The 23040-nt window shown below is 46.1% G+C and overlaps 1 protein-coding gene across 1 annotated transcript; it reads left to right on the top strand.

Moving 5' to 3' along the window:
* The first annotated feature begins 3531 nt into the window (after window positions 1-3531).
* On the top strand, window positions 3532-22853 carry Rnpep (arginyl aminopeptidase). The gene is made up of 11 exons (XM_008830308.2): window positions 3532-4045; window positions 6262-6402; window positions 8125-8273; window positions 12940-13056; window positions 13666-13901; window positions 16477-16590; window positions 17471-17583; window positions 17759-17867; window positions 19568-19792; window positions 21199-21341; window positions 22350-22853. The coding sequence occupies exons 1-11, from the start codon at window positions 3608-3610 to the stop codon at window positions 22506-22508; spliced, it is 1944 nt and encodes a 647-aa protein (XP_008828530.1). The 5' UTR covers window positions 3532-3607; the 3' UTR covers window positions 22509-22853.
* Window positions 22854-23040: the final 187 nt, after the last annotated feature.

Genomic DNA, 23040 nt, shown 5'->3' on the forward strand with positions numbered 1-23040 from the left:
GATAAGCATGCTTGAGTCTGAAGTGGAGGTGCTCACCTCACTTCCAGAACTAGCTTCTCAGTGAGCCTCAACAGTGTCAGTTTACCAGTATCATGTGCATTAGTAGGCAGGTGCCCAAATTACCACTTGGGTACCACTGCTTCTGGTCCTTTGTACTTTGTTAAGTGAGGGAAAAAATGTGAGCATCTAATTCACAGACAGAAACTTCAAAGTTTATTTCTATATCCATTCATTTATAAAAAATAATCATGCCAGGCGTGGTGGCGCACGACTTTAATCCCAGCACTCGGGAGGCAGAGGCAGGCGGAACTCTGTGAGTTCAAGGCCAGCCTGGTCTACATAGTGAGTTCCAGGACAGCTGGAGCTACAGGGAGATCCTGTCTCAAAAGGACCAAAATAATAATAATAATAATAATAATAATAATAAAAATAAACAAAATGCACTGTGAATTCCAGCCTGTGAGCTAGGTCACATTGGTTCATTTGTTAATCCTAGTAACAGAGTAATTTTGGAATTAATAAACTATACCTCTGTGAGAAATAAATTTGCCAGCCAGAGTATAATGATCATCATTCTTACTTGTTTATAATTAACTTTATTATTATTTTAACATTTTATTTTAGCTTATGTGTATGAGTGTATTGTCTGTATATAGAGGGTGACAGATCCCCTGGAACTGGCATTATGGATGGGTGTTAGTCACTATGTACGTGTTGGGAATCGAGCCTGGAACCTCTGGAAGAACAGCAAGTGTTCTTAACCACTGAACCATCTCTCCAGCCCCAATGAACTTTATTATTTAAATTCATTTTTACTGTGTGTGTGTGTGTGTGTGTGTGTGTGTGTGTGTGTGTGTGTGCATGCAGGTGCAGTCTATTGGCTCTTCTTTGTTTAAGTTGGCCAATCCAAAATTAGGGGCGGGGAACCAGCCTTATACCACCAATATTTAAAAAGCCTAAGCCCTTCTGCAGGCTTTGGATTTTTTTTTTTTTTAATTTCTAAGCCCTCCCCTACTTGTGGAGAGCTTTTCTCTCTGTGAATATATGCGTGTGTTTCTTCATTAAAAAAAAATGTAATGATTGATTGATTTTTGTTTTTTTGAGACAGGTTCTCATTATGTAAACCAGGCTGGCCTGGAACTCCCAGAGATCTGTCTATTTCTGTCTCCCAAGTGCTGGGATCAAACACCACACCTGACCTTGTTTCTTTACTTTTAATAAAGTTTGTTATCTGTTGTGTCTGAGATGTTTCTTGTCTTTTAGTTCTTTTCTTTTTGGTCTTTTTGAGACAGGGTCTCCTTGTAGCCCAAGCTGGCCTGGAACTCACTTTGTAGACCAGGCTGGCCTCAAACTCACAGAGATCCGCCTGCCTCTGCCTCTAGAGTGCTGGGACTAAAGGCGTGCACCACCACGCCTGGCGCCTTTTAGTTCTTTCATTGGTGGAGAAAATGAACCCAACAAGACCCCTAGACAGTAATTAGTAGGTACATAGATAGATAGACATGACTTTTTACCTGTTGCCTGAGTTTTCCTGGGGAGACATAAACAAAAGGGCCCATGGCTGTCCAAAAAGCAACTTGCAGGTAGCTCCATAAGAAAGGGAGTGGTGTTGCCTGTTCATAATCCCAGAATTGGGAGGCTGATGCAGGATTGCCAGTTTGAGGGCATCCTTGGCTACATAGCAGCATAATAAAAATGAAAGCTGCCAGCTGGAGAGATGGCTCAGTGGTTAAGAGCACTGACTGCTCTTGCGGAAAACCAGGATTTGATTCTCACATGGTAGCTAACAACTATCTGTAACTCCAGTTCCAGGGAATCTGATGCCTACTTCTGACCTCCTCAGCATTGCACAAATCAGGTGCACTTAAACACATGCAGGCAATACACACATACACATAAAATTAAAAAAAATTTTTTAAATTATTTTTAAAAAAATGAAAGCTGCATATGATTTCAATATGGCTAGTGAGGCCTAACTGGCCCAGTCCTAACAAACTCCTAAAAATGTAACATTTAGGTGGCTGGAGAGCTGTCTCAGCAGTTAAAAGTACTTGTTACTCTTGCAGAGGACTAGGGTTCAGTTCCCAGAACCCCGGCATGACAGCTAACAACCATCTATAATTCTAGTTCCAGGGGACCCAACACCTTCTGGCCTCTGGTGGCACTGCACACATGAGGTACACTCATACATGTAGGCAAAACACTCAAACACATAAAAATAAAATATTTTTCAAAATTTATAAAATTTAGGGGCTAAGGGCAGAACATTTGTCTAGTGTATGCAAAACCTGGGTTTATCTGTTTATATGACAGGGCCTCCCTATGTAGCCCTGGCTAGCCTTAAACTCTCAAGAGATTTACCTGCCTGTTTCCTGAGTGCTGGGGTTACAGGCATGTGCCACAACTGGATTTTTAACTTTTTGTTGTCCTGAGACAGGGTCTCACTATATAGCACTGTCTGGCCTAGAGCTCACTATGTAGATCAGGCTGGCCTCAAACTCTATTCTGCCTGCCTCTGCCTGGTGAGTGCTGGGATTTAAGGGATGTGAAAAAGATTATTTTATGTGTATGAGTGTATTGTTTGCACATAAGTGCACCTGTGCTGTGCAATGCCTATAGAAGTCAGAAGAGAGTGTCAAATCTCCTGGAACTAGAGTTACAGATGGTTGTTAGCTGCTGTGTGGGTGCTGGGAACCTGAGTCCTCTGCAAGAGCAGCCAGTACTTGTCACCATTCATCTCTCCAGTCTCCCTGCTCCCTTTTTTGAAACAGTCTCTCTGTAGCCCTAGCTGGCCTTTAACTCATATATAGATCAGGCTGGCCTAGAGCTCACAGAGATCCACCTGCCCACCTGCCTCTTGAGTACTGGGACTAACAGTGTGTGTGTGCGTGTATGCATGCAGGTGCCTGGGGAGCCCAGAGGGGTCAAATGCCCTACTGGATGAAGTTACAGGCAGTTGTGAGTCACCTTACATGGGGGCTGGGAATCAAACTTGGGTATTCTGGAAGAGCAGTAGGTGCTCTTAAATATCGAACCATCTCTCCAGCCCTTATTATTGCTTTTTTTAAATTAAGAAACACTAACAGGGGCTGGAGAGATGGTTCAACAGTTAAGAGCACTGGTGGCTTTTGCAGAGGACCCCGGTTCCTAGCATCCACATGGCGGCTAACTGAACCTGGTACTATGGAATTTCAGCAGCTGTAGTGTTTTGTGGTTTACCAATCAAGTCAGACACCTGACCTGACTGATAGTTATTACGACTCTTATTTTACAGGCGCAGTCACCTTTCTAGGACAACCCGTCCAAGACACCGTCCTAATGACGTGAGATGTCTAACCCAGACCCTTGAGTTCTGTCTGTCCGCTATATCCTGCTGCCAGCCCGTAAGATGAAGAATCGGGAAAAGCGTCCCAGGGCCAGGTGGGCCAATTTAGCCTTGGTCCTCCGGCGTCCGGGTGGCGGAGGAAGACGCTGGAGAGCAGCTGTGGGAGAGTCCCAGATTTGAGGCGTGGCGGCGGCGCGGCGGCACGTCGCCTCGAGGCGGGGCTTCCCCGGGCCCCAGCCGAGCGGCACGTATTCCCGGCGGGTGAGCAAACGCTCTGGGGCCATGGAACGACGCGAGCCGGGGCCGCGCGGCGGGCGGCCGCTGCACTCGGCACAGGCGGTGGACGTGGCCTCGGCCTCCAGCTTCCGGGCCTTCGAGATGCTGCACATCCACCTGGACCTCCGGGTCGAGTTCGGGCCTCCGGGGCAGGGCCCCGGCAGCCGTGGGCTGAGCGGCACGGCGCTGCTGGATCTGCGCTGCCTGCTGCCCGAGGGCGCCACCGAACTGCAGCTCGACTCGCACCCGTGCCTGGAGGTGACGGCGGCCACGATGCAGCGGCAGCCGCCCGGGGCCCAGCCGCCACCAGCCGAGCCCGTGCCCTTCCACACGCGGCCCTTCTCGCACTACGGCCAGGCTCTGTGTGTGGCCTTCCCGCAGCCCTGCCTCTCCACCGAGCGCTTCCAGCTGGCGCTCACCTACCGTGTCGGGGAGGGACCCGGGGTGAGTGCGCGGTGCCCAACGCTGGCCCCCGGCCTTTCCAGCCTCTTCCTGCCCCTCCCCGCGGAGCCGCCGGGAGCAGGAGGGGAGGAAATCCTCGGGGGCCCCTCTGTGACGCTTCCTCAATCTCGCCTCTTCCATTGCTCCCTCCTAACTCCGCCCCGGTTCCCCTCTACTGGGCTTCTGCCTCTCCAGCCACCCGCCCTGCGTTGGGTCTGCCCATCCTTCCTGCTTCCTGGTAGGAACTTGTTTAGAGCACCCCGAGTCCCCTTTGCACACATATGCTAGACCACCTTGTCTTACTATCCTGTGTTGCTTTCTGGATATGAAACTGTTCGTTCACAGAAGTTTTTGTCTTTTGAGATCGAGTCTACCTCAAACTCCTTCTGTAGCCAAGGATGACCTTGAATTCCTGTGCCCCGCGCCCCTCGCCCCCACCTTCCCAAGTGCTGGCTTATGAACACACAGCTTAATGCTGTCAGGCACTTACCAGCCTGGGTCCCTCATCTATCGCTTTGTAAGTCTCCTTTATGGGACTGGGAGTGTTGGTTAGACCGATGCTGACACAGTCCTGTATTCTGTGTGCCCTTATAGTTCCACAGGTTAAAACAGCCCTGAAGCCTAGGTAATTATTTTTATTTCTTTCTATGAAGCCTTACATTTGATCAAGCAAAAGAACGTGAGTAAAAGTAAGAATGTGTAATTAAGAGTGTTCTGGGCTTTGTAACAATTTGGCCTCAGGAACTGTTGGCTGACTCTTAAATCTTAAGATTTTCAGAGTGGGGCAAGTACTGGAAATAAGAGGGTAATGTGGCAGACATCTAGTCAGAGTCCTTGAAGGAGAGGCCTTAGGTTGTGGCTGGGAGGATTATAAGCTTTTCCAAAAGCTGCTGTGGGCTATTGAAGCTAGCTTTCCAACTAGCAGTTCCCCTTTCTTTGCTCTTAGAACTGGCCCAAAGAGCAATTCTACTTCCTTCTTTAATGGTAGAGGAATTAATGAGTCTTGTGATAAAACTTAAGTTCAAAGCACAGAGTGCAAGCCAGCCTCAACGGCTAAGGAAGTTCCTTCAGTGCCCTGTAGGGAAGCTTGAGTTCAGATATCTTTGGTTTCTCTGCTATATCTTGGTTCCTAACTTTCAGTAGGAGCTAGAAATTAAACAGGATGAATGGAAAAATGAAACCCTCCCTGAATTTGCACCGGAAGTTAGACAGCAGAGTTGAGTATCTGTTATTCAAGATGTCATAGCTGAGGTCTCTGCTTTACAAAGGATTGTCCTTTGTACCTGGCAGGCCTTCGTTCCTTCTCCTCAGCTTCACACTGTAGTGTGCGGACTGTCAGATTTCTTCTGTCCATCATTCCATTTTTTTTACATTATTTAAAAACTAAATCAAAATACTTTGGGCAATGATGGTGGAGGGATGAGGGCCAGTGTTTCTTAAGATGTACTGGATTCTGCCTGGTATGGTGATGCCCAACACTTGGGAGGCAGAAGTGATTGGATCTCTGTGAGATGGAGGCCAGCCTGGTCTACATAGTGAGTTCGATGCCTACAGGGAGATCCTGTCTCAAAAACAAAATTGAAAAACTAAGATACCAGGACATTTCCCACATGCATACTAAGGAATAGAGAGCACATTAATCATTGACTCCACCTGAGTGTAGTGGCACAGGCTTCATGAAGACTGTGTCAAAAACAGAACCAGGGGCTGGAGAGATGGCTCAGGGGTTAAGAACACATACTGGTCTTGTATACTAGAACTCAGGGGGGATCAGATGTTTCTGGCCTCTGCAGGCAACTGCACAGGCCTACACATACACACATAATTTAAAAAACAGTAAAATAACAACAAAAATCCAACCACTGACTGCTAGCTGCTGGGTCTGCTTTTCTGTGTCTTATCAGAAGTGTAAAATCTTTGATGAGAAATTACTACTTGTTAAAGGATATAATCACTGCATCAGAGGCTCTGTACGGGATTCCTGAGGTGCCCCATGGGATACAGTGGAGAATGTGGCATCTGCAGACATCATCTCATGGCTTGTATTCCAGGGTACATTAAATATACAATAGGGGAAGGGATTCCAATCAGAAACAAATTGACTAACAAGAAGATTTTGAGGATTACCAGACATTTTCCCTTGTGGACTAGCTCCTGTCTCTGGCTGAACTGAGTTTACATGGGACCTGTCAGTTCTGAATGCTCTTCTGTTCTTGTAGGTCTGCTGGCTGACTCCTGAGCAGACGGCAGGGAAGAAGCAGCCCTTTGTCTACACTCAGGGTCAGGCAGTCTTAAACCGGGCCTTCTTTCCTTGCTTTGACACACCTGCAGTGAAATGCACATATTCTGCCCTTATAGAGGTAAGGTGATTGAATTTATGTGTGTACCTTGGCATTAAGAATCTAATTTGGCTGGGCGTGGTGGCACATGCCTTTAATCCCAGCACTTGGGAGGCAGAGACAGGTGGATCTCTGTGAGTTCAAGGCCATCCTGGTCTCCATAGTGAGTTCCAGGACAGCTGGGGCTACAGAGAGACCCTGTCTCAAAAAGACCAAAAATAAATTGGGTGGGGGGCCTGGAGAGATGGCTCAGCAGTCAAGAACACTGGTTGTTCTTGCAGAAGACCTAGGTTTGAATCCCAGCATCCACACGGCAGCTAACAACTGTCCATAACTCCAGTTCAGGAGATCTGACAGCCTCTTCTGCCCGCCTTGGGCATTGCATGACACGGGTGTACTTACCTACATGCAGGTAGTACACTCATATACATAAAATAAAAATAATAAATAAAATATTAAAAAAAAATAAAAATCTAATTTCGGGCCTCTGTCTCCCAAGTGGTGGGATTAAAGGCAGAGACAGGTGGATTTCTGTGAGATCAAGGCCAGCCTGGTCCTGGAGTGACTTCCAGGGTAGATGGGACTAGGGAAAAACCTGTCAAAAAATAATCTAATTTTAGGGGCTGCAGACATGGCTCTGTGATTAAGAACACTGGCTGCTCTTGTAAAGGACCTGGGTTCAGTTCCCAGCACCCACATGGCTTCTAACAACAGTCTGTAACTCCAGCTCTAGGAGATCTGATGCCCTCTTCTGGCCACTGAAGGTTTATATACATATGGTACAATTACATACATGTAGGCAAAACACTCAAACACATTAAAATAATTTTTAAAGATTCTAATTTTGGGCTGGAGAGATGGCTCAGTGGTTAAGAACACTGGCTGTTCTTGCAGGCAATACATGCATACATATACAATAAAAATAAAAGATTAAAAGAAACTTTAAAAAAAAAGATTCTAATTTCAGTGGCTGCAGGGGTGGATCAGTGATTAAGAGCACTTGCTACTCTTGAAGAAGACCCTGGTTGGTTCCCAGCACCCACATGCTCCAGTTGTGGGGTGGGTCTCATGCCCTCTTCTGGCCTCTGTGGGCATAGCTTGCATGTGGTGCACTTACATATATGTAGGCAAAACACTCATAAAGTAAAAATAAGATAATTTTGGTCTTTTTGAGATATGGTGTTCCTGTAGCCCCAGCTGGCCTGGAACTCACAGAGATCCTCCTGCCTCTGCCTCCTAAATGTTGGGAATTAAAGGTTCATGCCACCATGCCCAGCTCAGGTTTAGTTTTTTGAAGCTTTATGTTCTTCATGATGGACTCTGAGTCGTTATCATCACCATTCAGGTTTCTGGTTCTGCTGTCCTTCAAGTTAGTCAAAAGGAGACCCCCCCCCCCCAGCTAGGCATGGTAGTACATATATGTAATCCCAAATCTCAGGAAACAGAGGCAAGAGGGTCATTGAAAGTTCCAGATCAGCGTGGTCTTCATAGTGAGTTCAAGGCTAGCCAGGGGTACATGGTGAGACCTTACTTCAAAAAGAAGAAAACAGCCAGGTGTGGTACACACTTGTCATCCTAGCATTCAGGAGGCAGAGGCAGGTGGACCTCTGTGAGTTTGAGGCCAGCCTGGTCTACAGAGTTGAGTTCCAGGACAGCTAAAGCTACATAGTGAGGACTTCCCTTAAAAAACAACAAAACAAACAGAAAAGGAGACTCTCCAGGTGTGGTCTCCTCTGTTTACAGGTCCCAGATGGCTTCACAGCTGTGATGAGTGCAAGCACCTGGGAGAAGAGAGGGCCAAATAAGTTCTTCTTCCAGATGCACCAGCCTGTCCCCTCCTATCTGATAGCTTTGGCCATTGGCGATCTGGTTTCAGCTGAGGTTGGACCCAGGTAAGAGACAGTGACTGGGCAGGTTGGATTGACCCCAGAGGCAAGGAGGACTGTGGCCAGTGGGCATGCTAATGTGGATCTTAGGGCCCTGTGGGCCTCCAGGGCTGCTGTCTGTAGGGAGCAGCATGTGCAGGAGCTGACTGGTAGAGGTGCTTGTTTTTCTCTCTTCCCCCATCCTCATCCCTCCTCTTCCCCTCTGTGCCTCCCTCCCTTACCCAGTTCTAAGCCTGCTGTCTGGAACCAGATCACCAGTCCTGCTAGTGTAGCATGAGCTGTTGAAACTGTAATGGAAACCTTTATGCAATGTCAGCTGTGATGTTGGTGCTCAGGTGGCAGTTTTTTTTGTTTTTTTAAGTATTTTTATTTTATGCATATGACTGTATTGCCTGCATGTATATGTGTACCTGTGTCATGCAAAACCTGTGGAGGCCAGAAGAGGGCGCCAGATCTCCTGGAACTGGAGTTATAGACAGTTGCCATGTGGGTGCTGGGAATTGAACCTGGGTCCTCTGTAAGAACAACTACTCCAGAGCTCCCTTAGGCGACAGTTTTAAATATTTTATTATTATTATTATTTATTTTTTTGGTCTTTTTGAGACAGGGTTTCCCTGTAGCCCCAGCTATCCTGGAACTCACTATGTAGACCAGGCTGGCCTTGAGCTCACAAAGATACGTCTGCCTCTGCCTCCCAAGTGCTGGGATTAAAGGCTTGTGCCACCATACCTGGCTATTATTTTTATTTGTTTGTTTGTTTGTTTGTTTTTGGTCTTTTTGAGACAGGGTCTCCCTGTAGTCCCAGCTGTCCTAGAATTCACTGTGTAGACTAGGCTGGCCTTGAACTCACAGGGATTGCCTGCCTCTGCCTCCTGAGTGCTGGGATTAAAGGTGTGCACTACCATGCCCAGCTATTATTTTTATTTTATGTGTATAAGTGTACTGCCTACATTTATGTAAGTGGACCTGTGTTTGTGCAGTGCCTGTGGAGGTCAGAAGAGGGTGTTAGATCCCCATGAACTGGAGTTAGGAATGGTTAGCTGCCATGTGGGTGCTGGGAATTTAACCCTGGTTCTCTGCAAGAGTAGCCAGTGCTCTTAACTCCTGAGCCATCTCTCCAACACCTTAGGTGGCAGTTTAGAAGACCGATCTTTAGGGGCTGGAGAGATGGCTTGTGCCACCACCAGCAGTTAAGAGCCCAGGCTGTTCTTGAGGAAGACATGGTTTCAAATCCCAGCACCCACATTGCAGTTAACAATTGTCCATAACTCTAGTTCCGGGGGATCCAACACTTTCTGTCTAGTTCCAAGGGATCCAACACCTCCTTTCCTCTGCTGGGATTGCTTTGACATGGATGCATTTACACATGGATGTAGGAAATTACACACATACAGATAAAATAAAAATAATATTGCAAGAGTGGTGGCACACGCCTTTAATCCCAGCACTCAGGAGGCAGAGGCAGGTGGATCTCTGTGAGTTCAAGGCCAGCCTGGTCTACATAGTGAGTTCCAGGACAGCTGGGGCTACAGGGAGACCCTGTCTCAAAAAGACCCAAATAAAATAAAATAAAAATAATTACATTAAAAAAAAGGACCCATCTTTAGTAACTTAAAGTATCAAATGCTCTTCTAGCCCCTGTGTTCTGGATATGCACCAACTCTCTCTATTTCCTTTAACACTGAACTTCTGGAAATATACAGCTTTGATCTCATTATTTAGAGAGGGAAGAAGACTTTCTGCTGCAGATGCCTGAATCTAGACCTATATTGACAAGATGCCTTCATAAAACTAGATTCAGTGGCAACAAAGAGAAATGGTGTCTCTGGATATGGTGATATATGCCTTTAATTCCAGGTAGAGGCAGGACGATCTCTGTTGAGTTTGAGGCCAGTGTGATCTATATAGTGAGTTCCAGGCCAGTCAAAGATACCTAGTGAGACCTTGTCCCCAAAAAAGAAAAAAACAAACAAAAGACAGAGAAAGAGAGAGAGAGATTGTTTGATGATTGATGATTGATTGTATGAAATTTCCTGACAAGACACAAGAAATGCTGGGCATGGTGCAGATACCTGGAATCCAGCTACTGAGGAACCTGAGACAGAAGGTCTCCAGGTCAAAGCCAGCCCGCACTGCTATGCAAAAAGATCCTGTCTAGGGCTGGAGGGAGGGTAGTGCAGCCGTTAAAGGCTAAGGCTAATAACCAAAATGTAAAAAGATCCTGTCTTATATATTTCTTTTTTAGCTCTTTTTGAGCTGTCTTATATTTTTTAAAAAAGAATATTTGATATTTGACCAAGAGTATAGGTTTTTCCATATTATCTGTCTCTACAGCTTTATCCCATGGTGAAAGGATTAAAGGTTGGGTTGGAAAGCAGAGGTCCCTTTCCTGGCTTTCTTGCTGTTCCTTAGCTCTGAAGGTGGTGGTGTCTTCCACAAGATTTGTTAGAAGCAAGGCTCTCTAACACCCTGGTTTCATGGATCTTCATTCCCAGGTGTCAGGTGGAATAAGAAATGGGACTCCATTGGTGTCACTTCCAGAACACACATTCCAGACATGCTGGTCTTGATAGTTGCTTTGCAGTGCTAGGAATCAATCCTAGGACCTCAAGCATGCTAGGCAAGTACTCTAACACTGTGCTGCATCCCCAGTGCTACAGTGCCAGTCAAGCCAGGTGTGGTAGCACAGTTCTGTAATCCCAGCACTTGGGAAGTAGGGCCAGGATTATCAGAAGTTCAAGGTCAGCCTCAGCCACATAGTGAATGGAGGCCAGCCTGGGCTACATGAAACCCTGTCTCAAAAAACAAAGCAAAAGCCGGGCGTGGTGGTGCATGCCTTTAGTCCCAGCACTTGGGAGGCAGAGGCAGGCGGATCTCTGAGTTCCAGGCCAGCTGGGACTACAGGGAGACCCTGTCTCAAAAAGACAAAAAAAAAAGCCAAAAAAAAAAACAAAAAAAACACCTAGTGATGATGATTTATTCATTCCCCTGTCAGATAGATAATCCTTGCTTCACATCTCAGGGTCTTGTGCGGTATGTTAAGTAGGAGGGTCTTCTGGAAAAGTGTGCCTCCTGTCCCAGGCCCTGGGGCCACAAGAGGATACTGGATAGAAGAGGGTAGAAGATGGAGCACAATAGCCCTTTTGTGTATGATCCCCTCTAATCCTTATCCAGACTCAGTGAGGATGATAATTTTGTACCCATTTTGTAGATAATCAAACTGAGGCCGTGGTAGAAAGACTTAAAGCAAGGTCAAGGGATGGGCCTTAACGTCAGGAGTCTTGAATCATGGTGCCAGCTCATTCTTAGAGTCATAAATGGTCTTGGTCTGATCACTGAATTTTCAGCCTTTGCTTTCTGGTTGACTGTATCTTGGTATTATTTTTTTGTTTCTCCTTTTTTCAACTTTGTTTTCTGTCTTGGTTGGTTGGTTGGTTGAGATAGGGTCTTCCTATGTAACCCAGACTGGCTTCCAACTCTCAATCCTCCTGCCTCAGCCTCTCAAATGCTGGGATTACAGGGGCCAGCAAGATAACTCAGTGGGTCAAGGTGCTTGCCACTAAGCCTGACACTCTGAGTTCAATCCCTGGGACCGACATCTCAGAATGAGAGAACTCCTACAAATAGTTCTCTGACCCCTACACATGCATTGTGCCACACACATATAAATAAGTAAATGTAATAAAAAAGTTTAAATCTGGGACTACAGGCATGTGCTACCTACCATGCCTGGCATTCCTTATCTGTTATAAAAGTTTTAAATTATAAAAAGTTGAAGGGATGATACATTGAACATCTGTGTATTCACCTGTTCTATCATATTAATTTTACTTTGTACATGGGTTTGTTTTTGTTTGTAGACAACACACACACACACTTGGTACACATGTGGAAGTCAGAGGACAACTTGCAGAGATCAGTTCTCTCCTTCTACCATGTGGGCCTTAGAATTGAACTCAGCAAGTACCTCGCCCACTGTGTCATCTGAACAGCACTGCTCTAGACCTTTCAAGAGCAAGTCAGAGTGTCCCTCTGAAGAATGAAGTTCCACCCTCCCTTTGTTATGAAGTGAAGACACAATACCATATGACACCTAAAAAAAATGAGCAGCTTTCTGTTAACATTGATAGGTTTCTCTCTGAAGGTTCTTTTGTATTCCAGAGATTCTGTTATCAGAGTTCTTTCATTGTCTATCCTATACATAGGAAGAAGGACTCTATGAAAACCTCTTGCATTCTGCTTTTTTTTTGTCATTGATGTCTTGTTTTCTTTCCTGAAGCAGGGTCTCCGTAGCCCTAGCTGGCCTAGAACTCACTGCAATCGTCTTGCTTCAGCCGCTCCAGTTCTGGAGTTACAGGCCTGAGCCATATATTCTGTTTTTGCAAGATGGCATTGATGTTGAAGCCATGGACTTGCAGCCCTGGGAGTTTAGGTCCTGTTGCCTGGAGGGGTCAACTGCCACCTCCCCAAGGTGGACTTAGGTCCTCACTGCCAGGTGTGATGAGCAATCTCGTGGGTATGGGCACGTGGTCTGGTCTTGCCTCTCCTGTCTGAGGGACTGGCCACATTACCATATTTGGTTGGCTCAAACGTGGGACCAAGGCTGATTTCCTACAGGTGGTTCAAGTTGCTGCAGTGGTCTCCAAACACCCCTCTGCCTCTCTGTGCCTAGGAGCCGGGTGTGGGCAGAGCCCTGCCTGATTGAGGCCGCCAAGAAGGAATACAGCGGGGTGATAGAAGAATTTCTGGCAACAGGAGAGAAGCTTTTTGGACCCTACGTTTGGGGAAGGTGTGGTATCAATGCATAGATGTGTAATGTGAAACCTAGTCACTGTTTTCCACACTCCTTCTGGGGCTGCTTCCCTCTGTCTCCTAGAGCAAGGCTTCCTGATGCCAGAAACAAAAGGAGAAGAAGAAGGGTTAAGCCAGGCTCCTTAATGGTTGCTCAAGGGATTTGGGAGAAAAGGCTCTTGAAGTGATAAAAGTATACTGCTAAGTTAGAGGTGGGAGAGTGCAGAAACACTGTCAGGCATTTATTAACCCGCCTTTCCTCTTTGTGGGACGTTGAACATCTTCAGGCTCAGGCTTCTTAGATACAGGTTGGTCTTTATGACCCCAAGTTGGCTTCCAGTGGGGACCTAAGAATATGCTCACAGCCAGCTTGGGAGGAGAGTAAACAAGGCAAGCTACCTCCAAAAGAGCAGACAGCAAGGCAAGGGGGCTTCCTGGAGAAGGACCCACGGGCCTGGGCTTCATTTTCAGCACTGGACCTAAGATTATGCTCTGCCCATTTAGTGACTGTAGCTCTGTGGGTCTGAAGAGGACAGGAACACTCTTTTGGGGAGTGAGGTCTGCTCTGGGGAGTCAGGGCCACACGTGACGTCTGATTTCTTGGCAGGTATGACTTGCTCTTCATGCCACCATCCTTTCCATTTGGAGGAATGGAGAACCCTTGTCTGACCTTTGTCACCCCTTGCCTGCTAGCAGGGGACCGTTCCTTGGCTGATGTCATCATCCATGAGATCTCCCACAGTTGGTTTGGGAATCTGGTCACCAATGCCAACTGGGGGGAGTTCTGGCTTAATGAAGGCTTCACCATGTATGCCCAGAGAAGGATCTCCACCATCCTGTTTGGTAAGGTGCCATCCTTTCAAGCACCCAACTCTCATTCTCTGAGGTTGCAACGTAGAGGAAGGGATGAAGGGAGGAGGTAATTATTCAGAAAGCTCAGGTGAAGGGCCATAGAGGGCTAAATCTACCTTAAAATTGTTTTTAAATAAAAAAATTCCCATTCTGTGCTCTATTACATGCAGTTTAAACTGACTGGACTAATGGGTGAGCTTACAGTGAAAGTTATCCTCATCTCCGCTGAGGTCATACTAGATACTCTGGCATCCCTGAGCCAGACAGTCCCAAAGGGAGAGTACCAGGATCAGTCACCCAGATGTTTGGTTAATTTATGAGTGAATTGTAAAGCCATTATCATTGCTGGTTGTCATGGTACACATATGTCATCCCAGGACTCAAGAAGCTGAGGGAGGAGGATAGAGTTCCACATGAATCTAGACTGCATAGTACGATGCTGTCTAACCCTCTTCCCCCCCAAACTCATCATTATCTTCTGTCAAGCACTTTTATACCAGTTTTGATCTAGGTTCCTTATAAAAAAATACATCTGATGATTTCATAATAGCCTCATGAAACAGATATTAATTCCATGTTTGTTTGAGACAGGGTCTTCACCTGAGTATATAGTTCAGTTGGTAAAGTGCTTGCCTGGCATACACAAGGCTAGGTTCAATCCCCAATATTTGGCTCAGAGAGAGTTTGAGACAGCATCTTGCTATGTAGCCGTGGCTGGTCTAGAACTTGCTAGTAGAGCAGGCTAACCTCAAACTCACAGTGATCCTCCTGTCTCTATCTCCCATATGCTGGGATTCCGATGTGTGCCACTATGCTCAGCTCAGCGTATTTCTTTTCAAACAATTTTCTATATGTGTATATGAATGATTATACATCTATGGTTTGATAACTTAATGTTTAAAAGAATTAAGGGGTTGGAGAGATGGCTCAGCAGTTAAGAGCACTGGCTGTTCTTGCAGAAGACCCAATTTAGAATCTCAGCAACCATACATAACTGCAGTTCCAAGGGAATCCAACGCCCTCTTGACCTCTGAGGGCACTGCACTACATGGGTGCACTTACACACATGCAGACATAACACTCATACACATAAAATAAAAATTAAAAAAAAATTTTTAAATTTTATTAAACTGAATAGCACTTGGGCTGGTGATGCAGCTCATTTGTGCCTAGCATGCACAAGGCCCTCGGTTTGACCCCAAACACTGGGGGGAAAAGTTTAATGGAGTTTTATTAGCTCAGTGGTAGAGTCCTTGCCTAACAGGCATGAGGCTCTGCGTTCCGACCCAGACATAAAACTAAGCACATGTTTATAATCTAATCCCAACACTCAGGATGTAGAGGCAGGAAGATCTCAGAAATTCAAGGCTAGCAAGTTTGAGCCCCACTTGGGCTATATAAGACCCTGTCTCCAAAAAAAAAATTTGTTGGCAAACATTTTTACAATGCACATATTAATGTATATCTCTCAGATTTCAATAAGGGTAACTTCCTAGAAATACAGCCTCTGAGTCTGAACATTTTGAAGACTTTTCAGTATGTGTTATCCTTCTCAAAAAGTTTTGAACAGATTTGTACTGTCATTCAAAGTGTACAGAGCAAGAACCTGTCTGTGTCTTAATCAGCCAACTAAGAAGTCCAAGGCAAATGGCCTAGTGACTCCCACCTGTGTTCTTAGAGCTCATGCAGCTGTAGCAGGGGGATCACAAGTTTGAGTTGAGTTATATAGCAAGATCCTGTCTCAAAAAAACAAAAAGCAATAGAATCCTATAGATGAAGAAACTGAGGCTGAGAGAGGTTTAGAGTCAGGACATCTAGTAAGTGGCAGAGTTCCATACTTCAAAATTTAGGCCCCTTCTACTCTACACTCCTTCAGTTACTTTTTTTTTTTCTAAATTAAAAAAACAATCATTACATTTAATTTATTTTGTGTGGGTGCATGCATGCCAAGGTGCTCATGTGGAGGTCAGAGGACAACTTTCTGGAGTCAGTTCTCTCCTATTATATGGGTCCTGGGGCTTAAACTCTGGTTGTCAGTCTTGGGAGCAGTCTCCTGTCCCCATGTTACTGTTTTTAAAGCCAGAAGAATACTTAAATAGGCTTAATGTTTTTGCTTATTTATTTTAAGATGGGGTCTCCCTGTAGCCCCAGATGGCCTGGAACTTTCTCTGTAAACCAGACTGACCTCAATCTCACAGAGATCTGCCTCCCAAGTGCTGGGATTAAAGGTGTGTGCCACCATGCCTAGCTAAGATGCTTAAATTTTTTGAAAGTGACATTTTCTTTTGACAGGATCATCAGAGGAACATTAAATTTTCATAAGAGACCAAATTGTTACCTAAAAATAAAAATACATTCCCATTAATAGGGAAAGACCTGAACCTCAGGTTAACCAACATCTCTGTAGGCCAGAACATCAGAGAACTAGAGACTGAGTCAGTTTGTCTTTTGTCACTCAGGAAGGTAATGCCATTGAGCCTCAGACCACAAGGGGACAGCACAGCACCTCTGTCAAGAAAATTTGGAGTGGTAACAAAGTCGGGGTTTGTGGTTTGTTTTTGGCCAGGGGCTGCTTACACCTGCTTGGAGGCTGCAACCGGCCGGGCTCTGCTGAGGCAGCACATGGACGTCTCTGGAGAGGAAAACCCACTCAACAAGCTTCGGGTGAAGATTGAACCAGGTCCAGAAGCCTCCTCGGCTCCTCTGTCTTTTCTCCTCTAGTAAATTGCACTTGGAGCCCCAAGTTAGTTCAAGCTGCACACTGACCAGCATGCACTTGGAATTTTGGGGGCAAGGGGGCACCAAGCCCTGTCTGGCCTTTCCTTGTTCTCTAGGCTGAGTCCAATCAGTTCAGCAGCTAAATTCTCAGTGGCTTGGCCATTGCTTTGCACTTGTGAAGATTCCTATTGTTTCCCAGGTGCTCTCATCCCTTTTATATCATCATTCATAAGTGATACTTCTATACAGTGTTATCTTTATTTTACTGAAGACCCAGAGCCAGACAAGTTCAGTGACATGCCCAGGTTCATGTACCTACTCAGTTCAGAACTTCCTGCTTTTTAACATTTTTCTTTAGTTTCATGTGTGACTAACCTAAAACCTTTTGTGCAATTGAAGCTCATGTTCTTTGGTGCCATTGACTGTAAAATGAACTTGTTGTACATTGGTAATTGGTTTTAGTCTAGAACAGTTCTGGGAGGGGAGGTTGACTGTGTAGGTGGTGACCAACAAGGCTCAGAAAGTCTGAGCATGTTCAGCCTATAAGAGTTAGTGAAGGGCCCTGGCAAACAAAGCTCATCCTGGCGATAAGGAAACCTGCCAGTTCTCTGGACCACTTGTCTCCTTGTCCTTTTCTTAGATCCATAGTTACTGGCCCTCTACAGTCACCTTTGAAGCGCTGTGGGAGGGTAGTGGAATCCTGGAAACCTTGGCCTCGCTGTACCTGGGGAAGCTGTGGTCTGAGCTCTTCCAACAGTTAGTCTGTAATCATTAGCCAGAGAAATGTAATCAGGGTGACTGGGTTAGGAATGCTCAGTCTTGTCTGCTTTTTCCTCTGTCAGGTGTTGACCCCGATGACACCTACAATGAGACTCCCTACGAGAAAGGTTACTGCTTTGTCTCATACCTGGCCCACCTGGTGGGTGATCAGGATCAGTTTGACAAGTTTCTCAAGGTATAGTCAACTCTCCATGAGGGGAGAAGGACAAGGAGCAGATAAAGCAGCTGGGCCAGAGTGCGAGGGTAGAGGCAGGGGGCACAAGAGGTAAGGGGTAAGAGAGGGCCTGAGAGATGGAGGGGTTCTGCCCCCCAGGGTGCCCAGAGAGCTGAAAGCACTTCTCTCCTCACAGGCATACATAGATGAGTTTAAATTCCAAAGTATCTTAGCTGAAGATTTTCTGGAATTTTACTTGGAGTATTTCCCTGAGCTGAAGAAAAGGAGAGTAGATTCCATTCCAGGTAAGCAGAGAAACTAGACCACAGGCTTCCCGAGAGATAGTAGAGAACGAGTCAGGTGGGGTGGGAAAGCACTGAGTCACAGTCCTCTGGTAAAGTATCACTTCCGGAGAGCAAGCCCAGGACCCCAGGCTCTGTTCCACAGAATGACTTCCCTGGGGGCTGGCGTGTAACTCAGTGGTAGAGCACATGCCTAGCATACATAAGGCCCTGGACTCAAAAAAAAGAAAAAGAAAGAAACTTCTTGGGTTGGGGGGGGTGCGTAGCTGAGTTGGTAAAGCACTTGCTTAGCGTGTTTGAAGCCCTGGGTTTGATCACCAGCACCAGAAAACAAAAGCAAAATAAAAAGCCTGTTTTTAAGTTGGACTTAAGTGCTTAGCTGTCTGAGGCAGTGGATGACCACAAGTTTAAGGCCAGCCTGGTTATTTGGTGAATTCAGGTCAAAACAAACAACAAAAATTTGAGCCTGGCTGTAATCCCAACACTTGGAAGGTGGAGGCAGGAGAATCAAAGCTTACATAGTGGGTTTGAAGCCAACATGGGCTATATGAGATCTTGTCTCAGAGAGAGGAGAGAGGGAGAGGGAAGTTTCTTGACTCTTCTCAGAGAGTTGTTACGGCCTCTGCTGCCCAAATTAAAAGGCAGGGCAGTAGCAGGGGCCAGTACTCCTGCCTTAAGCTCCTGGTAAGACCTCCTCAGGGTTTGTGAGCCAAGGAAAATCCCAGTAGCTGCTCTGATGTCAGCAGAGGAGACACTCCTTCCTCAAAGAGCAGAGAAGACGTCCAGTCATAGGCCAGATAGTCCTTTAGACACACCCCTTGTCAGGATGTAAACTCTGAGTCATTCTTGTAGGTTTGGTAAAGTCAGCTTCAGCCTTGGTAGCATCTACTTGTTGGTTAGAGGCCTGGATTTCAAGGTCATGAGACTGTAACTAACAATAGTTAATGATTACTAAGTGCTTACTATGCACTAGGCAGTACACTAAGCTTTTAATGTATATTTGCTTATTTAATCTTTACAACTGTAAACTAAGGTAGGGCCTAGCACCCCCATTTTACAAACAACTGAGGCGCCAAGAGGTGAAATAACATGCCTGTGGCCTCCCAGATAGTTAATGGCAGAGCTGGGATGGGAACCGAGGCAGGCCAGGCTTGGGGTCCTGATGCGTAAGCAGTGTTGTGATGGAGAAGAGAGCACAGACTTGACTACAACTAGGAATGTGGCTATCACCTTCTGATGACAGAATGTTAATCTCAGAGTAAAAAGTATTTTTGCGGGGCTGGAGAGAGAGATCAGCAGTTAAGAGCACTGAATGCCCTTGCAGAGGACCGGGGTTTGATTCCCAGCACACACTTGGTGGTTAACAACTATCTGTAGCTCCAGTTCCAGGGGATCTGATGCTTTCTTCTGACCTTGGGCATTGCATGACATGGGTACATTTACACACATGGAGGCAATACACTCACACACATAAAAATAAGAAATACGTATTTTTTAAAAGCAGTTTTACAGTAGAAACAGTCCAGTCTTACCATGACAACCTCAAGATACCATCCTAATCAGGGCCCTGCTGGGGCAAGTGGTGTGTGGGAAAGTGACCCCATGTACTTGGGGTTAGAGAGTTAGGACTTGAAAGCTTTGGGAATTGCTTGAACATTGTATGGTGGGAGAGTTCCAACAGTGTCTTGTCTTCTACCCTCAAGGTTTTGAGTTTGATCGATGGCTCAACACCCCTGGCTGGCCCCCATACCTCCCTGACCTCTCCCCTGGGGATTCACTCATGAAGCCAGCTGAAGAACTGGCTGAGCTGTGGGTGACCTCGGAGCTGGACATGCAAGCCATTGAAGCTGTGGCCCTCTCTACCTGGAAGACCTATCAGCTCATTTACTTCCTGGATAAGATTCTCCAGAAGTCCCCCCTCCCTCCTGGTAAGGACAGTGGGTGGTTTCTTCAGTGTGCCTAATCCAAGCATTTTGGATGCAGAGCTTTATGTTAGAGGCCAGAGGGAGACTCAGAAAAAGTTGTGATCTTCCCTCTAGGTGGTGCCAGGTGTAGAAGGGAGACTGACACTTCACAAGAGATGTGTTATCAACAGTATACAGATTATACATATAAGTGCCATAGGGAACAACATAACAAAGCCTGGGATTCATCAGGCCCTGGGTTCTACAGGCCACTCCTGTAAGCTCTGTGTACCTGTTAGACCTTTTCATCCTCATTATTACTCCATGAATGGAGTCCTGTGATTTTTTTTGTTTTTTTTTTTTAATTAAAAAAAGCTTTAAACATTTTTATGTGTATGATTGGGGAGGATAGAGAGATGGCTCAGCGGTTAAGAACACTGGTTGTTCTTGCAGAAGACCTGGGTTCGAATCACAGTACCCACATGGCAGCTAACAACTGTCCGTAACTCCAGTCCCAGGGGATCTGATACTCTCTGTCCTCCTCGGGGACTGCACAACACAAGTGCACTTACACACATGCAGGCAATACACACATACACATAAAATAAAAATGATAAATAAAATTTAAAAAAATTTTGTGTATGAGTGTATTGCCTGCATGTGTGTAAGTGCACTTGTGTTGTGCAGTCCCCGAGGAGGACAGAGAGTATCAGATCCCCTGGAACTGGAGTTATGGATGGTTATTAACCACCATGTGGGTGCTGGGATTTGAACCCGGGTCTTTTGCAAGAACAGCCAGTGCTCTTTACTGCTGAGCCATCTCTCTAGAACCCTAGTCCTGTGATTTTCATCTCTAGTAACAGAATGCATCAGTGAAGCACGGATAGCTCACACAGCTGGCATATGATTGGGCTGGGCCTTGAACCTGGGCATCTGAAACTTTTTTTTTTTTTTTTTTTAGATAGGGTTTCCCTGTAGCCACAGCTACACAGAACTTGCTATGTAGATCAGGCTGGCCTTGCTCTCACAGAGATCTGCTTTGCTGCCTCTCAGTCAAAAATAGAGTCACCCTTCAGGACACTAGGGTTCTCTTAATAAACTGAACATCTTCAGATTCCAGAGCAGGGAGTACTGACTAAATCCAACTTTAGCAGATTAATGGTAGGAGAAAAGTGAGGAAAAGAACAGAAAGTCTATAGTGATATTCAAGAACATGGGTGGAAGAGCCTTCAGAATTCAGTGGAACTGGTAATAGAGCATCCCCATTCCAGAGCATCAGAAGGAAGAACAGAATGAATGGTCGAGTACGTCAGGGACCCTCCTCGACACCCCTGCTCTGGAAGGCAGACATTCAGTGGACCTGAGAAGGAGTCTTCTAGCCCCCCCCCCCCAATCTGGACATTAACAACCCATTGCTTTCTCATTTCCAGGGAATGTGAAAAAACTTGGAGAGGCATACCCAAAGATTTCAAATGCCCAGAATGCTGAGTTACGGCTACGATGGGGCCAAATTGTCCTTAAAAATGACCACCAAGAGGATTTCTGGAAAGTGAAAGAATTCCTGCAGAGCCAGGTGGGTGACTACATCTGTTGGTCCCCTCATGGGCAATATGTGGACCACCATACCATACCTGAAGTCATCCTGTAGGTAGAGGCTTATTAGAGCCTTGAGGGTCTGAGCTCCAGAGGAAGGAGCTGACTAGTCTTTGAAGAATCCTGAGACATTGCCCTGGGGGAAGAGAGGAAGCCTGTGGGCATAGGAAGCTTTTTAGAGATCAGCTGGTGAGGCTTAAGAAGATGAAGCTAGTCAGAGCTAAACCAAAACTGGGAAGGAGGGTAGTGTGTAATGTGGGGGATTGATCATGGCCAAAGGATGAGCAAGATGAACAGAGGACAAGGTCCCTGATCCCTGCAGAGCTCTGGGATTTGGTACCAGTTTAGATAAGACACCAGCAGATCCCAGTAAGGGGTACCTTTTAGGACATAGGGCTCTCTTTGATAAACTGAGCTTCCTCAGATTTCAGAGCAGGGAGGGATGGAGTGGATCCAAAGCAACACTCAGATTCCATCATCTGTGTGAAGTGGGAGCTACACATGTGTGGAAGGCTTCTGAGCTTCTGACCACTTGCCAAGCATCTGTGTCTCAGGAGCTTGCCATGTAGCTGCCTTATAGTTATGTGGATTTGACTTGTGGAGTTTTTGGTTTACATGGCCCTGGATTTTATGTGCTACAGCCTTTTATGCTGTCATTACTTGGTGGCTAACTGCCTCCAACTTTCCAAAAGTTTGTAGTCCTAGTGTGTCAACCCTTTTCATTTGTTTTATGGATGTAGGTGGTTCCCTGCTATCATGGGATTAGGGATGCACATTGAGATACTGAGATTTATTTCCTGGGATTTTTCCCCACCCTCCGGAAGATGCCAGAATTAGTACCTGTAACTGTGGAACGATCCTTACTCCAGCTCTGACAGCCATATCCCTTTGGGCCCCTGACCTTGACTGTTGTTAGACTGCTGTTGGAGGCAGGAGGGCTGGGCAGACCCTCGAGCAAGTGACTGAGGATGATGTGTGTTTCTTGTAGGGGAAGCAGAAGTATACTCTCCCCCTGTACCACGCGATGATGAGCAGCAGCGAGGTGGCCCGGACCCTTGCCAAGGACATCTTTGCAGCTACTGCTTCCCAGCTCCACAGCAATGTGGCCAACTATGTCCAGCAGATCCTGGAGCCCAAGGGCAGTTAGAGGCACATATGCATGGTCTCTGCCTCTCAGGATTCACAGGCTTTCGGAAGAATAGTTCTCCATTCTTCCAGTTCTCCTACTCAGTGTCCTGAAGTTTCTATTCCCTCAGGATCATCTGTCTGTCCTCTGGGCTTAGATGTCTGTGACACTTGGGTCTCTGCCCTCGTGGGAACTTCTAGTCCAGGGAGTTCTGAAACTAGAGGTCCTTCCCACCGACACTGCCCAGGCCACCACTGTTGTTGGAGGTAGTCTATCTTTGCTCCCTTCCCATCTAAGTCTCTAGGGAGAAGCAGAGATTAGAAATTCTTTTCTTTTTAAAATAAATGTTTTTAAACAAAATGTAAATAAGTTGGAGTTATAGATTGAGTCACTTAATTTTTTTGTTTTGTTTTTTAAGGGGGGTGTGTGTGTGTGCGCGCGCGCGCCATGGTATGTATGGGGAGGTCGACAACTTGTGGGAGTCAGTTCTCTCTTAACCAATATGTGGGTTTCAGGGATCAAACTCAGGTCATCAGGCTTGGTGGCAAGTACC

Source organism: Nannospalax galili, unplaced genomic scaffold (assembly GCF_000622305.1).
Source record: "Nannospalax galili isolate Female #2095 unplaced genomic scaffold, S.galili_v1.0 scaffold113, whole genome shotgun sequence".
In the NCBI taxonomy this organism is placed as follows: domain Eukaryota; kingdom Metazoa; phylum Chordata; class Mammalia; order Rodentia; family Spalacidae; genus Nannospalax; species Nannospalax galili.

What these genes read in the sequence shown, in the direction of transcription:
- Rnpep (XM_008830308.2), top strand. Translation starts at nt 3,608, where the DNA reads ATGGAACGACGCGAGCCGGGGCCGCGCGGCGGGCGGCCGCTGCACTCG. An exon ending in CATATTCTGCCCTTATAGAG is followed by an intron (nt 6,403 to 8,124) that starts GTAAGGTGATTG and finishes CTCTGTTTACAG; the next exon opens with GTCCCAGATGGCTTCACAGC. An exon ending in TCAGCTGAGGTTGGACCCAG is followed by an intron (nt 8,274 to 12,939) that starts GTAAGAGACAGT and finishes CTCTGTGCCTAG; the next exon opens with GAGCCGGGTGTGGGCAGAGC.